The following is a 17,688-nucleotide window of genomic DNA, read 5'->3' on the forward strand; positions in this document are numbered from 1 at the left end:
TCAGAGAATAGAAATTTGCTGCTTTATTAAACATGTTGGAAGTTGTAGCAATTGCAACGCAAGAATGTACATACACACGCATGCAGAAAAGTCACATCTAATTATGCCATTATTAATAGTTATCCCTTAGATTTTTCTCCTTTACATTTCTCTTCCCACTGTGCAGGTGCCATGGTCTTCTGTGAGAAGGCATGAATGACTTTCAACTCTTCACTGAGGACAGTGTTGACCATTCTGAAAAAGAAAAAAAGCGTATCTGTAAGAGTGCACCGAGTGAAGTGAGGAGAGAGAGAAGGGAGGAAGGAAAGGCAGGGAGGTTAACCAGACAATTCAGTTTGCTACCCTACACGTGGCGAGGGGAAGTAAAAGAGTAGACACGTTAGGTGCAGGATGTCTACAGTTGGGCACTCAAGTCTGTTGCCTTCAGGTACTGAAGAAATGCTCGAATGGCTTTCTGGGCTAATGAACTGTGAGGACAGGCTCCCAAGACCCTTGCTTCTGTGAATGGCATATTATCCAGTCTATTCAAGGCACACTGGAGAGTCTGACGTTGGTTATCGAAGAGAGAACAGTGGCACAGAAGATGACTGATGGTCTCTTCACACTTGCACTTAGCACACATCAGTGTGTCTACCATTCCAATAGGATAGTTTTAGAAGTTGGTGAATGCTACTCCTACCCACAGACGACAGAGCAGTGTTGTGTCACGTCGTGAAAGGTTTGCTGGTAATTTCAGTTTCAGTGATGGGTTGAGTCTGTATAAACGACAGAGTTCTGCGGTGAATGCCAGTAACTGAATGTGATGGTATGAGCAAGACTGCGAAGCTCTCTTGCCGCGTCTACTCTCTATAAAAGTATAAGGAGTGTTGGTGCTCCAGCCTGGGCACGTCGGGCAGCGTCATGGGCGAGGTGATTACCAACAATGCCACCATGTCCCAGCAGCCGCTGAAAGATTATATGTCCTTGTTCAGAAGTGCAATGGAAAATTTCATTGATTTGGGACACCAGCTATTGTTGAATACCACGTCATAAACCTCACAAGCTTTGGAGGACTGCTTCCGCATCGCAAAGTATTGCCCATTTGCTAGGTGGTTCTTTTCCAATGTATTCGACAGCAGCACAAAGAGCCTGTAGATGTTGTTACGTGTTGAGTCTTAAACTTGATGACTACCGATTGAGATGGTATAACAGTGGCAACCATTGAACTTTCCAAGACCAAACCATTGGTGTAAAATATTCAACACAAAGGGGGGGGGGGGGGGGGGAGGGAATGGCACATTATTTCTGGTTGTCTAAATGCGATTCCATTGGCCACACATTGTTGCAGCTGCTTTAGTTTTGTACCAGCGCTGCTAATGCCAGCTGACTGAGCTTCACGATGACACACCCCAGATAGCCACAAACATCCAATAGATGTACCGGAATGATCCAAACATCCAGCGAGAAATGGGATGCCCTATGGACATCCTTTGCATGCACATACATCTAAGGGATGTACAATGGCATCAAAGTTTTGGATGTCCAATGTACAACCATTTAATTCGTCCATCAGACGTACAGCAGACAAAATTTTGGATGTCCACGGAACGTCTCTAAAGACGTACATTGCACAAAGTTTTGGATGTCCATGGTCCATAAAGTTGGTACTTTAGACGTCCATTGTAGGCCCCCCGAAGCTTTCACATTGTCTAAGTGCGCTTCTACGATTTTGACGTGGACGATGTTGCGCAGTTGGAGGCTGTAGGGTGCGATGATCGCGCGGTATCATCGGTGAACATGTAATGGATGTCCATAGACGTCCCATTATTATTATTATTATTTTGCAATTAATGACCTTGGAAAAGTAATTTAAAAAACAAGGTACAGTATGTTTGGGAATGAGCTGATATATATAGTAGAAAAAACTGCATGACAATTATATCAAGGCACTTATATCAAGGTACTCTACTTTCGTTGAGCAACACCAAAGTTTTTTAAACAGTGGCAAACTTCCCGTGTGGAAGTTATTGCGTGGGCTCCAACACTTGACACTCCGTCGAAAGCATGCTCGAAAGCAAGGAGCCGGAAGCATGCCACAAATCTTGCACTAAATGAAAAATGGTGTTTAAAGACGTCAGAAAAGTTAAATGATTCAAAGAGATATTACACAGCATTATTGTCCAATTATCAATTATTCTTGCAGTTGCGTGCCTGTCATATGTCGTCATAAGCGCAGCCATTGCAATGGTGCAGCAAGCAAGCATATGCGTGCATGTGTGAGCTTGTGATCCAGTGCTGGCGCTGAGCTTTCTCTATGGCTGAACCGTGCTGCTCTATACTGTGCTCCCTGAAGGGCTGTAGAAGATAGCAAGATAGCGGCAACCTTTCCGTTCTCACAACGAACCACTTTTAGGTTGCGGTGCTGATGCTGTGACACTTCATTTCTTATTGTCGCCATGTCTACAGTGGTGTCTGGTCGTCAGCAGGCACATGGTTTTCAACGTATGTCGGTGGTTTGTTTTTGTACTTTCTTCTCTTTTATGCTGGTAATGAGTGCTTAGCATGGGCCGGAAGAGCTGATGTACAACGCAAACGCCCAGCGGTTTCGGCAGTACCTTTTAAGGCATGTCAGTGGTGTTTCTTCTCAGAATGGTATTAAACTGAGCCAATTGGTGCATAGCTAAGACTAGTTTGAACAGCTGAACTGCAACCTGAAACACGTGGCGATAGAGAAGCGACATTCTTGTTTGTCTCCCTTTGTCCCGTGTTTCAGTTCAGCTTCTCATACTCGTCCTGGTCTTTCTTGTACTGTACGTGCTTCTCGCGGTCTGCAGGTATTGTGCACAATGGCACAATGGTTGCAGTGGTTCTGGCACACGTTTTCGATAGTGGTGCTCGATGTTGTGAGGTAGTCACCGGTAATGCATTGCTTTTGTTCTGTCTGCCGGTGGAAGTATTTTGTAATAAGGGCTGTCTGTAAAGCTGCGTGATATTTTGCACACTTTGTTGCTCCTCTGTACATTTACATAGCTCCTGTGTATAGCGTGCAGTATGTGCTTGCATCATTTGTAGGCACAAGCCATGTAATTTCACATGTTCTTCAACAATCAATCTTTTTGCACATTATATAAAGCTTTGCTGTGCTCTACTGCTTTCAAGGACAAATTTTATTGTCAGTGGTACTATTTAAGCAGCTGCCTTAGACCTGCCTCCATGATAAGGATGCTATAGGTGTGGATTTATGCCCTGGGATTTTAGCCTAATCACTGAATTTAGAGAAGTTGAAAACTGGTTACTTTAGGCGTCTTAAGCTACCTTGTATGTCTTACCCACACATTCAGAAATGTGCCTTAACTTGAAGCCCATGCTTGATTTGGCCGAGGTAAAGCATGACACGAACACACCCAAGGAGAGACAGTGAGTGGTGAGTGTCTTAGGCACGTTCGCACCTGTCATTATAGTGTCAGTCAAGCATGGGCTTCAAGTAAGGGTGAATATCTGAATGCGGGGTAAGTAATAAGCTATGTGTTTGCATAGTTGTAAAGATTGTCCTCTTTTTCAGGTTTAGGATGCTCAAGCCAGCCAGCAAGAGAGTGATCTTCCAAGTACGGTTCGCCCTCCAGCCCCACATAGCATCGTACCGTGTGCCTTTAGGAGTGCTGAGAAATTTTCTTCCTCTTTTGAAACTGGTAGCGGTCTAACTTGTAGTCATGGTAATGACTACAAGGCTAGACCTCACTATCTTCAGCACCCAAAAATAATGTTCCCTTTGAAGTGGCAACCTTAAGATGAGCACTCACTGCAACATGTTTTCTTGGTAGTACTGCTGCGGGGGCCAATGAAATTAGCCACTGCTGCTATGTTGAGCCCAGTGTATGAACACCAACCAGATAGTGCTACAGAGATGTAGATGCAGCAGCTCGTATCCAGCATCAGCTGAATCAATGCTTTGGCCTTTCGTGGCACCTGATTCCATTTCAAGTAGTGCTGTATGCTTTAAAAAATGTGACAAACATAGAATCCTGTTACCTGATGTCAGGCTGAGTGTACAGAAAGCAGTGAGATGGTTTAAAAAGAAAGGGCTGATTTGATACGGCTACAAATTAGATTATTTGCAGATGACTGCGTTTTATTTCACCAAATTACTTGCCAAGATGATCAAGTTTTACTAAACTCCAATCTTCAGAACATACATACATGGTGTAATAAATGGGACATGAAGCTAAATTTAGAGAAAACAGTATACATGACGATAACTAACAAAAAGGCTTCCTTCTCATTTCCTTACAATATTTCATCTCACCTTCTGACCGAAGTCAGCGAGTACAAGTATCTAGGAGTTACAATAACGAAAAACCTTAGCTGGAATAAACATGTATCAAATGTACGCTCCTCAGCCTTTCATAAACTCTGCTTTCTTAGACATAAACTAAAACTTGCCCCACCTGAACTTAAAAAATTAACCTACTTTTCAATAATAAGGCCATCACTAGAATATACGTGCACCGTCTGGGATCCCTACACTAAACGTAACATCGAGGCCCTTGAAATGATTCAACGCAAAGCCATCCGTTTAATTTTTTCAAAGTATCGTGTAACTGACTCACCAACGACCCTCATGCGAACTCACGGTATTGAAACATTACAGCTGCGCCGGAAAATTCAAAGACAAACTACTTTTCTTACTAAAAAACCATAAACTGTCTATGAATGCAGACCCCTTCCTTAAACCTAACACTTTGCGCCAAACACGAAATTATCATGCACAATCATTAACCCCTTACAGTTCTAGGATTAACGCCTTTAAATACTCATTTTTTCCACGCACCATTGAGGAGTGGAACAGGTGTCCGCCAGATCTTTTAACCAGAGCTGATTCTTTTGACTCAATGTTTTCTTCACAGCATTTAATTTGAGAGCCATTTATTTCTACGTTTACTTTTTGTATTTTGCATCTGAGCCTTGTATTTATTGCTGTATTTTGTGTCACAACTTGTATTTAACATTTTTCAATTTTGCTAATCCTATTCTTTTTGCATATATTATGTATTCGCCCCTCCTGCTTGGGCCTACTGTAGGCCTGCAGTATGTTCTAAATAAATAAATAAAAAAAGAACAAATAAAAAAAAAACAAGTAGCTTGGCACTCTCAGCAGCATGGTGTGGCCTGGTACCGCTGCATTTGGTTGACTAGTGCATGCCAAGTGCGCTGTGGTACCAGGTAACCACTAAATGCAACTACATTGACATTCCTTATGATCAATGAATCTACACACGAATTGGCTGTAGTCTTACTCGCATAAAAACATGGTATAGTTATTCTACTCGAATAATTTATTGAGCATACCATTTTTGTACTTATACTGCATGCTTACATATTCAAGGAAAATGACTTCCTCATTATAACAGTCTTCATTTCTAAGAGTGAGAACAATATGTTAAAGCTATTTCTTTTTTTTATGCAGCAGCTGTGTTCTGAATTTTTCTCCTTTATTGAGAAGCTAATTTGGCACCCTTTTGCTGCAGGAGGTTGCCTGCTTCTTTTACAGAATTTATCATTGTGCTAACGTATTGGTGGTTTTCAGATTGTTTTTCCTATAGGGTATATTGCTCTTTTGGGCCTTCAGCTGTTGCTCTCCTTTATTTCACTACATTGTCTCTATTCTTTTTTTTCTTTGACTGAATACAAGGCTAGTCAAATAGTGCTTTGATGTTTCCATATGCGAACTCTCTTTTGTTTTTGTTCATGAGAATTAAGTCTCATAATGTGCCATTTGTATTTTATTTTACTGGAGAGAATGCAACTAACACTGCGCTGTGAGAAGTGTTCCTTTGCAAGCGTTGCTTTTAATGTCTCATTGTATTTATCCTTTAGTATGTTTATGCTTAGTTGTTAGGCATATGTGGTATTTTTGTATTGCTTTGTGCGTTAAGTGCTCATTGTGCCTTTCAGAAACCAAGAGATGGCATTATGTTGTATATTTACTATTCACTTTATTTTCATTAGACAGCTGGAGTCTGCCATTGTATTTCATTGCAAATACTATGTACATCATTATGTACTTGTCAAATGGTTGATACCAATAAGAAGTTTCACAATAAAAATGCTGGTGGTGACAACAAAGTTCTTCTTCGCTTAGTAACAGTGGCACTTTGATTTGTTGTCCCAAACAGTCCAGTACTGTCCGAGAAGCTGCGTACGCCAATAATCACTGGCTGTAGTAGCATCTCAAGCAGTCTGGGACAACAAATTAAAGAGGCCCAGTGCATGCATGCATGAGGATTAAAAGAAACAGCCCAAAATAGTACAAGGCACATCCAGTGGATATATATTAGATGTTGTAGATACAGCCATATGTAGTACAATGGATGTCCTGTGGATGAAAGTGTGGTTAATAGGGATATCCATTAGATACAGTAAATATTTATTGGACACTGTGGGTATCAGATGTAATAAATATATCTACAGGATGTTGTGGACGTCTGTTAGATGTTGCATATATCCAGCCCTGACATCCCCACTCACAACGTACCACTTGCATGTTCTGGATGCATTTGCGATGATCCATAGTACATCCATACAATGTTTTCCGAATAAATCTGGATGTCTAATGGACGTACTGAATGTCCAAGGTGTACCATATTATGCACATCTAATGGATGTACCTGGCTATCTTGGACTAGAGTACACACGATGCCTGTCTACTCTACAATTTTCCTGTCCTACAATGCGACAATTAAGGACCGCACAAGGAGCAATGAAACAAAAAATGTAAGGCATAGTGTTAAGAGACGGGAAGACAGCAGTGTGGATTAAGAGTAAATGGGGTAGTTGACATTAAGAGAAAAAAAATGGGCAAATCAGTTTATGGTCTCCAAGTAAAGTGTGTGAAAACAGACAAGTGAAAGGCATTGACTGTTCTTTGTTTTTTTTTCCTTTTAGCTATTCAAAGATATGAGCATGCCTAGCCATGCAAGGCATGCTGCAAAGTTGTACTGTCAAGCCAGAATAAAATGCAAACAAAAAAGAATTTGCAGCACTCAAAAACTCAACAGTCTTCCAGCATTTTTTGGTCCTAAACCTCGCATTGAAATGGAAATGTGCCAATGTCATAGCCGTGAGTACAGAACCACAAGCACACATCTCTTGTTTTTCCTTCTTTTGCTTTCTTGCAAAACTCATTTTGTTCTGGCTGCACTTATGTGGTACATGAGCACACTTGCCTCAACATATGTGATTATGTGTAATATCAAATATGTGCAGCTTGCAGTACCAAAAGTGCTTCCTCTACTTAGTGTGTTCTGGCACTGCTATGCATACAGAAAGTTTTCATGCAGGCTTGTAGATTATCTTTCTGTTGATAGTTGCCACGTACCGTATAAAATATATACCAGGCTCTTCGTAGGAACTCACTTATTGCTGGATCTGGCAGTGCCGCTTTATGCTTATGAAACATAAAACATGCCTATAAGACTTTCTCTCTACAAAGTTTACCATTTGTGTACTTGCAGCTGTACAGTTGCATTGCTTCTGCAAATAACAAAAGGTGATGGTGTTTTACTTATTTTGTTAAGATCACCTGCAGATCATTTAGCTTTGTTTTAGTTTGTGCGCTGCCACCTCAAAAACATTGGATTGTATGGTGAACAGAGCGGCCTTGCATACGTAGTGCACACAGGTGTTCTCCGGTGCGAATGCTGTAGAACCCTCCACGCTCTTGAAGCATTAATAACTATGTGTTGGGAAGGCTGGCCCCCAACCTATACATGCAGGGCCTATGCAAGGTCGCCTACCGAAGGAACTACCGCCAAGAACGAAAGCTAAATATATAGAAGGCTTCGGAGTCGGAGCGACTCCGAAACGTTGGATTAATTTTATTGGTCGGTGACTTTTTTTTCATTTGTCTAATTTCAAGTGTTTCCCAACAAGAATGGTTTCTGTCGAATGTCCAACTTCTAGTGCTGTCACAAGCACTGCAGTATTTATTATCCTCGTTTGATCTACGTTAACATGCTTACCTGTGTCTTTCCAAGAGGGCCTTCCCCTCGAACTTTGGCGAAACAATGACAGCGTTGAACTTGGCGCCGCATCCGTCCGAAATATCTTCGATATCCTGCAGCACAATACACATTATTTTTCGTTTTAAGAAAAATAAAATCGCGCATATTTCAGCAGTGCCGCAGGTGTATTACTGTGCGACGATTGTTAGTGACTGCTCAGAATTTACATGCAGAAACGTAGGGAGCGACGCGTGTGAGCTCCTCGTCGTCTGCACACGTGCAAGTAATTATTTTATATAACCAATATAACGGCCACGCTTCTCAGTCGGACTGTTTGGCGCATAAATCGATAAGAGTATCACACTCTGTGCATTCATCAATTACGTTGCACAACAGCGGTGGTAAAACAAGCCTTTGATCCAGCATGCTGCTCAGCCCGCGCTCTCTCGAGCCATCACTCACCACGTAAGTGGCTTCAAGCTCTTTTTGCAGTTTCTCCTGTATGTATTCCTTCGTATACACAGGCATTTCGGTTGTTTCTGGGCGTGTGCCGTCACTTTCGATCGGCACGTGAGAGAGAAGCTAAGGAAACTGTGACAGCGTCCGTAGCAGTTTACACCATGGTTTACACAGTCAGTAGGCTCTGCGTACGCTTCCTTTACGGGAAGTCGATCAGCGCCCCCTGCTCGGTCTCTGAACTCTCCTCGCTCTCTCATCACTCTTAACTTCCCCCATCTAATCTGTGCGTGATCATTTCGTTCTGGCCATTCGTCACATCGCGCGCAGTGTTGGCAGTGCCTGAAGTGCATCTAATTGGATGATATTAATCGAACTACTTCTACGCACTCAAGATTCTTTTATTACGCGCCGTACGCTAGCCTCTACGCTGGCAAAAGTGGAAACCTTCGCCGCCGTTTCCAGGTGGAGGCTGCAGCGCTACAAGTGTGTACTCCGCGTCGTCATCAAACGACAGCTTCGACTTTGTCGACGTTTGGACCAAGATGTAAAATATGTCCTTATTTTCAACTGCAATTCGACGAGCGCGGAAAGGCCCGTAGGCTGCGCGCACTTCGTCATGCTGCCGCGTCTGCAGCGGACTGGTCGAGCTGGCGCTTTCGAATAGCGCGTGCCACGCTTCTGCCATGAGCCGGTGAAGACAACTAATGACGTTCCATGTTGACTCTTGCACGGGACGCACGTTTATTTGCCCACTAATTTCGGTTTAGGTGCTCTGCGGTAGTACGCCATGTCAGGTTGGAAAGCGCAAGACGCCAAGGAGCCGGCGTCAGCAGTGAGCATGAACCCGGACCAGCTGTCGCACGCCCTGGGTGATGCTCTGGCGAAAGTATTTGGGCACAAAGCTTATCGCAGCGGACTGCAGAAGAAGGCGATCGAGGCGGTGGCGCAGTGCGGCCAGGATGTTTTCGTGTCCATGCCGACCGGAGCAGGAAAATCGCTCTGCTTCCAGCTTCCCGCCGTGGTGACGCCGAAGGACAGCGTTACCGTGGTGGTGTCGCCGCTAATTGCGCTCATGACAGATCAGCTGCATAAGCTCAAGTCTTTGAACGTCCGTGCCGAGACCATCAACTCGACCATGAGCTCCCTCGAGCGGCAGCGGGTCAGGCGAGATCTGACCAGCATGAGCCCGGAGACCCGTCTTCTCTACGTGACGCCAGAGCAGGTGGCCAGCGAAAAGTTCCAAGCTGTCCTCAGTGCACTTTACAAGATCGGCAAGCTGGCTCGCTTTGTCGTGGACGAGGCGCATTGCGTGTCCGAGTGGGGTCACGATTTCAGGCCGGATTACCTGAAACTCGGCAAAGTACGCGACATGTTTCCTGACATCCCTATGGTTGCCCTCACTGCTACGGCTTCTGCCAAAGTTTTCGACGATATTCTGGTGCAGCTCAGGCTCAGACAGCCCGTGGCAATTTTCAAGACTTCTAGCTTCCGAGCTAACCTTTACTACGATGTCGAGTTCAAGGAGGCGCTTGATGAGCCTTTTGAGAACTTGAAAAGCTTTTCAATTCGTGCCCTTGGTGAGGGTTGGGAGGACGAGGACCCAAAGAGGCGGGGAAGTGGCATAGTGTACTGTAGAACTCGAGATGCTTGTGAGGAAGTCAGCATGAAGCTCACGTCCCTTGGCCTGCTCACAAAACCATATCATGGAGGTATGAAGGCAGCAGAAAGAAAAGAGAACCAGGATGAATGGACCAAAGGACAAGTGCCAGTAATTGCTGCAACAGTTAGCTTTGGAATGGGTGTTGACCGTGCCATGGTAAGGTTTGTAGCACACTGGTCAGTTCCTCAGTCTATTCCAGCTTATTGCCAGGAATCTGGCAGGGCTGGACGTGACGGAAGACCATCATACTGTCGAATTTATTACTCAAGGAAAGACAGAAAGTCTATTACCTACCTACTGAAACGAGATGAACAGGGGGCAAAGACAAAAAGGGCAAAAACTGTAGCAGAGATGGCCACCAAAGCATTTGAGAAGATGGCCGGATACTGTGAAGGAATGACATGTCGCCACACAGTGCTTTGCAGGGAATTTGGAGATGACCTGAAAGGCTGTGGAAAAAACTGTGATGCTTGCATGAAGCCAAAACAGCTAGAAGCTAGGCTTTCATCGTTCCGGGCGACTATGTTGACTGGAACAATTCAGAAGGAAAGCACCAATGGTTTTGATAATGAACTTTATGGTGGTGGAAGGATTGGTCAGAAAATGGACAGTGAATCTTATGGTGGAGACAGTGGAAGTGACGATGAAAGCAGTGACAAAGCAGCAGCTGCTGCTCTTTCACGGGTAATTCAGGATGAATTTGAAAAACGCCGTGGAGCGAAATCGGAGCAGCTAAAGAAGAGAACTATACCCAAGAACTGCTCTGTTCTAGAGCCCAAATGCTCAGCCATCAAAGAAGTTTCTGTTGAGATGCGACAAGATTACCTCACAAAGTTGAAAGCAGAGATGGAGATGAATTTCGCTGCATATGAGACCTTCAACGATGAGCCACAGCTGACCCCGCGAGAGATTAGAAACTGCGCTGCTGAACATGAACTCCTCATATTCAAAACAAAGAAAAATGTGCACTTGTATAGGAAAGAGATGGTAGGTCTGTTTGTAGCACTCAGAGAAGCTACCCGAGCAGTAAAGCTTCACGAGCTGCTTTTGAAATGTCGCGAACCTAAGGATTCAACCAAAGAAAAGGGAAAGCCACCCGAGAGGTTGCACACCTTATTTGACTTTTTTTCATCTGCTGAAAATGACGAGTCTTTACTACCTGAGCAGAGCAAGCAAAACAATGCTGCTGATACTTCTAACAAGTCGATGCAGGACATTGATCAGGCTGCCGTCGATGACTTGAAATCTGTGGACATGGAATGCTCGAACGATTCCTCGCTCAGTGAAAGCAGCGGTGCCCGTGCGTCAAAGCTGGCCGAGCAGTTGCAAGAGGATTCACCGGTCAGTAAAGGATCTGGTTGTGCCACTTCACTAACACCAACCCCTCCCAACACAAGTTCTAGCCCAAAGCATCAGGATACCGAGACGGAAGCCTCAAGGATCCGGTATTTCTTCGAGCGCTCCCCCGTGAAAAAAAAAAAGAAACTAGACTTTGGTAATTCGGATATGGAGACTTCTTCTCGCAAGAGGACAAAGACAGAGGCCATGCAGGAGAAGCTGGAATTGCATGAGACGTCTCGGCACTCCGATGTTGCTAGGGAGTCAAAGCATCGTAGTGAGAAACACAGTGAAAGGGGCGACGGATCGAGCCTGGTGAAGTCAAAAGACTCTAGTCCAAAAAAGCAAAACATCAAAGAAGAACTAAACCAAGCTGCACGAAATATCAACAGGTGCCTCTACCCAAAGTACAAAGACAACAGGCTCTCGAAGGAGCTGTTCAAGAAGATATGCAAGCTGCTCTCGCACAAGTTAGTTGCTGAACAGACACTGAGCAAGAGGGCTGCTGCAAAAGCAGTCGACAAGCTGTTTGAAGGCAAAGATGTTGTCACGGAAAGCGACTTGGACGAGCTGGGCCTCTAAGGACAGTGCCCAAAAGTGCAGCGTTGTGCTCCATTCTGGCTCCCTGCCCAAACCGATGGACAGACTGATGTAATGCCTCTTGCCAAGACTGCAATTTTCTTAAAGACCAGATTAACGTTATGCAAGATCTGTTTTTGACAAGGTTATTATTATCATTCGCTTGTTGTGGAGAAAGCTTTTTTTTTTTTCTTGTCATTATACAAATGCGCATTGATCACTCACTATAAAATAGGCTTGATGTTGTATAGTTACCCATAGTTCCTTGAAGCTAAAACTATATTATGGCATTAAAGGGGTGTTAATGTATAATTAGAATTTTCTTCAAGTACACAGATCAAATCGAGTATTTGAAGAACTTGCAGCTGCAGGAAAAGCACCTGGAGGAGTGCTTGGTCCCGTGGTCACAGCTCGCTGTAACTTCTCCATTTATTTATCTTACTGTCATTCAAGCCTTTCTTTTTAAGCACACTTTGTCAGATATGCATTTAAGAATGTTGGAAGTTGGCCAATTGTACAGTTTGCAATTGCTCTATGCAAGAACATGTCCAAATTTTTTAAGATCGGGGCATGTTTCTGGCTTACCTTCAAGGTTGTTGCCCACCATTATATAATGCTGCAGCAGCTGTCCCATGGTGGAGTGCGTGCTGGCTTACCAAAACTGAATTTGCGCATCGTGCATTTCTAAGGCTGATTGTGAAGTAAAATTGGGTGTTGCATAGGAGAGTGCAGGGTGGTGCTTTTGGCAGTGTTTTCGGCAAGATTTAGCTTAGCAGTTTGGGCCTGATTTTGCTCTTCTCAAGTGTACCTTTGCAAGTTCTAAAACACATTTCACTGTGTGTCCACCAAGACACTCTTGCACCAGTGCGAGTGGCAGTCCAAGGAGTGCTCTGCTCAAATGTATTACACATTTGCCTCCAACTTGTCTTGCTTTTTTTTAAAAAGAAAGAGACAAAATGTCTTGGCTAGATAACCACATTGACTGATGCATTGGATAGCGAAAAAATCTTTTATTTCGTAGATAAAAATGTTCTCATTCAGCAGGATAAAACGTACAAAGGAGACTACTCAGGTAATGTGCTGATATCACAATATCGCCACAATTCTTGCTACAAAGTTAAAATTGAGGACTAGTGCATGCAAAAGCTTCTGATAAAACTATTGTTATTAACTATTTCAATAGCGCATACCTACTAACGCTCACAAATTTTTTGCAACATGTAGGAATTTGAGCTCATTTTATGAAGAATAGGTTGTTTGAAAAAATGTTTGCAAGGTACAGAAGGATGGTTTAGTGCAAAATGACAAAAAAAAATGCATACAAGAAAAATTGTGATACTTGTATCTGCGCTGCCCATTTTTGGCAGCACTAGTTGCCATATACTAGAAGGGTACTTGCTTTGAGCAAGTTTATTCAGAAAAGTCTGAAGCAGACGAAATCGGCAACAACAAATGACTGCGATCTAAAAATTGTGTTGGTCAGTCTAAAGGTAAACCATCATTAATAAAATGTGTATGTACCCTGCTTACATACCCCTCCCCTGCTTGTCATGGCCACAGATTATTTACGAGTTTTAATGCTCACTGATGGGCAGGTATGATAGTGGGACCCAACAGAACTTTCAGTGCCTCCCCTCCCACCCCCTCAAGAAAGAAAGTATGTGTAGTTAGTGCTTCCCCACTTTAGCCTCTCGTAAAAAAAATAGTGCAAGTCAACATGGCGAAGACTGCTAATGCTACAAGAAAATTTCAATTTCTTTCTTTAAATGCCAAATTAGTAAAACTGTTCAAACGAGTACAAATTCACAAAAAAAGCAACTGAAATTTTTAAAAAGCACATTATGTAGCACAGCCTATTAGTGCATTTTCACCAACAATTTCAGCTTTTTCTTTTCTTTCACATTAAGAAACCTGGCAGCATTAAAAATGCCACAAAGCACACAGAAATGCAATTTGCTGAAGAAATATTAGTTAGCCACTAGCATACACGTACTCTTATCATATGCTAGCTCTCTTGTCAGTCTGCAAAGCTTTCACCATGTTGCTTTCTGCATTATTGCTGCATACATTTCCAAGAGCAAAACTGCAATTCATCATCGCCAGAATTGCAGTGTCACATACTCTAAACCTTTTCTTTTTGGCATGTTGTATGTGTGCATCACTCCCATCTACAATTCCATATTGATGGGCCCTAATGTGAAGAATCTGCGTCCTGCTAAGATTTTCTAGTGAAATATTCTACTGGCATATAGAATATGATGCTGCCATGTATGATCACATTTGAATGATGGGGCAAGAAAGAGTGCAAGACATTAGTAAAGTTACAAAAGTGAGCTTGCCCAAACCACAAGAGACTTCAGAACCTTTCATATTCAGTTATGCACTTTCTTGAATTTGCCTTCACTGGCTGTTTAAAATTATAAGGTATCGCCAGACAGGAAGAATAGAGGCAATGTGGTTCCACTCGGGAATTATTCACTAGTAAACCGTGTTTGGCTGTAGCAGGAACAAATGTATTTTAGAAGTTTTTCACCACGCTCTCGCATGTGGTATTTAAAAGCCACTTTCCATGTTTAGTTGGTAGCATTTGTCCGAAAGTCTTCACAAACTGCTGGTAACAGTGATACATGAGGCTATGCATAACTTGAAAACTCGTGCTAAAGTTTATCATCATTGTGGCACACGTAAAACGACCAGTGCCAAAATTCACAGCTACATAAGAAATTCCTCGGTGGACAGCATTCCTTGCATGCGCCGCTCAGTATTTGGTGCGATAACAAGACGATCCCCCATGGCAGTCGTAAACTGTGAATGGCATTTATGCAAACAAAGATTTGTGAATACTGGTCAGCATGTCCCACATGAGTGGGGTCTTGGCAACTCCTGTGTGTTGCCCCATTCCTGGCCTTCACCGAGATAAGAGCATAGTTCAGTGCTGGCAAAACTGCCCCAAACCTGTAGTGTGTTTAGCATTGTGTCAGGTTGAATAAAACAGAAAAGCACAGAAACCATGCAGCCTGTCTGCACAAACATATGCCAGATTGTCACGCGATCAGAATTCGAAGGCATAGTGAGGACAACATTCTTACACTGGCTCAGAAGTAAATGTAATACTAGTGCAGGTGTTCAGATGCAGCTTATTGTTCTCACAGTGCCAATTTCTCGCATTGGTATGCATGATGACAAAGCGATACTAGGTGCCGAAGCTGAACTAGCAAGAAATTAACTGTACGCTCAATTCATTTGAGACTCCTGGACTTTGTTCCTTCTGCTCCTCTACTTCCACACACTCTCCTGTCCCGCTTTGTAATTTCAATTGTTGCCTTCATATATACGTACACATCAGTTTTCTGTTCTGCCTAAGCACAAAGTATTTGTTCGCTCATGTGGGAAACCTTTAAAGGTACAGTTATCCCAAACATTGCCACCTAAAATGTTTTATTAAAATGTCATAATTTCAAGTACCCAATTCACAAACACCTTTTGCCTTGCGGGTAACATTTCCTATGCACTGTTTTGAAAATACTTTCACAGTCGGACGTGCTAGCTAGACTGGAGGGATGTATTTTGCCAAATGTTTTACAAATAGCAGAGCAAAATGAAACTTGCAGCTCATTCTAAAAAGCATGATGGTCAAACCATTGTCTTTTATGAAATGTAGTGTAGCAACAGCAGTGTAGATGGTGCACAACAAGAAGCATAGGAACTGGAAAGCCAAGCCTAGGGCGTGCACAAGCCGCTGCAATTGACCAGCACTTTCGCAGAATTGCGTGAGGGGTTTAGTGGAAATTGTCACCAAAGAAAGAAAAAAAAAAACGGGTTGTACTGCAGTCTAGGCACATCGAACTGTGGTTATGTCACCACACATGCCAAGTAACGAAGAAAGCCGACTTCATGATGGCTGTGTTGGCTTCGAAACAATATTACCAGCTCCCATGTTGCATTAAACGAGTACTGACAAAAAAATTCTTTTGGTTCTGTCTTTTGCACTTAAGCAGGTCCACTTGTGTTTAGCCTAACACTGGCTGTACCTGCTACCAAAGGCACAACAGCGAGGATTAAGTTTTCAAGCAACCAACAGTAGTGGTTGCTCGTGTTAAAAGATCTTGCGAGAAACAAGTGAAGAATTAAAATGGATACTGGTCAAAGCAGCCATAAAGGATACAAAACTTGTCTTGCGATGCAAAAATTTTTGCCTCTAGATGCGACCTCCATACAAAAGTTGCAATGATTGAAGCACAGGACGAGTTGCACATATAGAACATAAAATGCACTATGTAGGAGCAGCTTTGAAAAGACATCCATCTATATATATATATTGTTTTGCTGGCTCAGTTTCAGCCTAGTTCTCTTTGGCTTGTCAACCTTGTGACGTTTGCTTAAAACTATTCAACTTAAATGTAAATACGGATTTGAAATGTATGATACTCAGAAAGCACAAATCTCAAAAAATGTATGTTCATGCCACTTGAGTCATGTCGACCTTGCACAAGGTTCCTGTTTACTGTGCAGTCCTACTGGATGGTGGCAGACGTCGCAAATTAACATATAATAGTTGGTTAGCATCCACCCTGGCATTCGAGCCATGAGGGAAATGTCATAAAAGTCCAAGCTTTACAGCCTCTGTATATTTCACGCAGTTGCATCGATGACAGCTTTGTGCACACTTTCGTAGTCGTACTACAGTACACAAGGTCGCTTCGTTGTGTCAAAGGTTTACTCTAAATGCTCTTATGGCCAACTATTAAACAGTGCTTGACAAGATGCCTACACCCCTTTAGCTAAGTAAAATTGGAGGTTGGAAAATGTATATAAGTAAATAAAAGCCTCCACAAGGACTTGTGCACTTCGTAATGCATTCACAGAAATTTCTGCTACCCTGATGGCATGAACGTTTGCTCTCTCATCTTGTCTTAGTTGTCTTTTCTTGCCTTCTACACACCGAGTATGGTCAATGCAGCCATCCTGTGCTCGTAGCACATTTGAAGAAGCTAGCGCGCACCCAGAATCAAATCCTAAGTGGACGAGGTTGGACTTTCTTTTTTACTCGTTCTCTCTCTCTCTCTCTCTCTCTCTCTCTCTCTCTCTCTCTCTCTCTCTCTCTCTCTCTTTTTTTTTTTTTTGAGCCTGCAGCTGATGATCTGACTATGCTGACCACCATACATCAACCCGAGTCGATAAAGGATTGCACGTAACTTCAGCTTATGACTGTGAAACAAACATGTTAAAGCTGGCTGAGGCACTGTCAGCACTTTTTACCCGGCAGCAATGATGGCATGGTTGATGTGCAAAATATGAATTGCATGTGCTATACAGCTGTACATGTTGTCACACCGAGGCTGTTTGTAGTCATAAGGTAAATGTCCGACGATTAGCGTTGTTTCCATTCCATCGGTTTCCACCGTCGGCTTCAGAGCTTTGCATGTTGAGAACAAGCCAGTCATTGGAGCGCCTTTCCTCCAGCTCCGCATGGTCAAGCCATTCCTATGTGCAGAGAAAAATGTATCAAGCTCACATGGGTAAATATTTGTATGGCCACATTTTCTAATGTTTTCTGTCAATTCTATTCGTCTCTTGCTCCAAATGGCCAAAAACTGGTGAACAATAGGTGCAACACCTAGGGAAAATCCATGGAATACCACACGCTATATCCGGTAATGCTAAATTCAATAC

General features: G+C 43.1%; 4 protein-coding genes across 6 annotated transcripts in view; 2 read left to right on the top strand and 2 right to left on the bottom strand.

Annotated features, from left to right (window-relative positions):
• LOC126546644 (bolA-like protein 2) lies at window positions 1-8,606 on the bottom strand. The gene is made up of 3 exons (XM_050194562.3): window positions 8,442-8,606; window positions 7,998-8,092; window positions 1-234 (listed from the first exon to the last, which is right to left on the bottom strand). Exons 1-3 carry the CDS (start codon window positions 8,505-8,507, stop codon window positions 120-122), a joined length of 276 nt encoding a protein of 91 aa, XP_050050519.1. The 5' UTR covers window positions 8,508-8,606; the 3' UTR covers window positions 1-119.
• LOC126546628 (uncharacterized) overlaps window positions 8,099-17,688 on the top strand; it is a 24,985-nt gene continuing 15,395 nt past the window's right edge. For all 3 annotated transcript variants that reach the window (XR_011893388.1, XM_055062721.2, XM_050194560.3), the window contains exon 1: window positions 8,099-8,444. Coding sequence is in view for 1 of the 3 variants with exons in the window: in XM_050194560.3 (XP_050050517.2) it covers window positions 8,404-8,444 (41 nt within the window). In the remaining 2 variants the exon portion in view is untranslated. The remainder of the gene's footprint in view (window positions 8,445-17,688) is intronic.
• LOC126546579 (ATP-dependent DNA helicase Q5-like) lies at window positions 8,746-12,327 on the top strand. Its single transcript, XM_050194557.3, has one exon. The coding sequence runs from the start codon at window positions 9,226-9,228 to the stop codon at window positions 12,016-12,018; it is 2,793 nt and encodes a 930-aa protein (XP_050050514.2). The 5' UTR covers window positions 8,746-9,225; the 3' UTR covers window positions 12,019-12,327.
• LOC126546596 (two pore channel protein 1-like) overlaps window positions 13,011-17,688 on the bottom strand; it is a 33,066-nt gene continuing 28,388 nt past the window's right edge. Inside the window, exon 23 of the mRNA XM_050194558.3 lies at window positions 13,011-17,499. Within this exon, the coding sequence (XP_050050515.1) occupies window positions 17,365-17,499 (135 nt within the window). The 3' untranslated portion in view covers window positions 13,011-17,364. The remainder of the gene's footprint in view (window positions 17,500-17,688) is intronic.

Source organism: Dermacentor andersoni, chromosome 3, assembly GCF_023375885.2.
Source record: "Dermacentor andersoni chromosome 3, qqDerAnde1_hic_scaffold, whole genome shotgun sequence".
NCBI lineage: Eukaryota > Metazoa > Arthropoda > Arachnida > Ixodida > Ixodidae > Dermacentor > Dermacentor andersoni.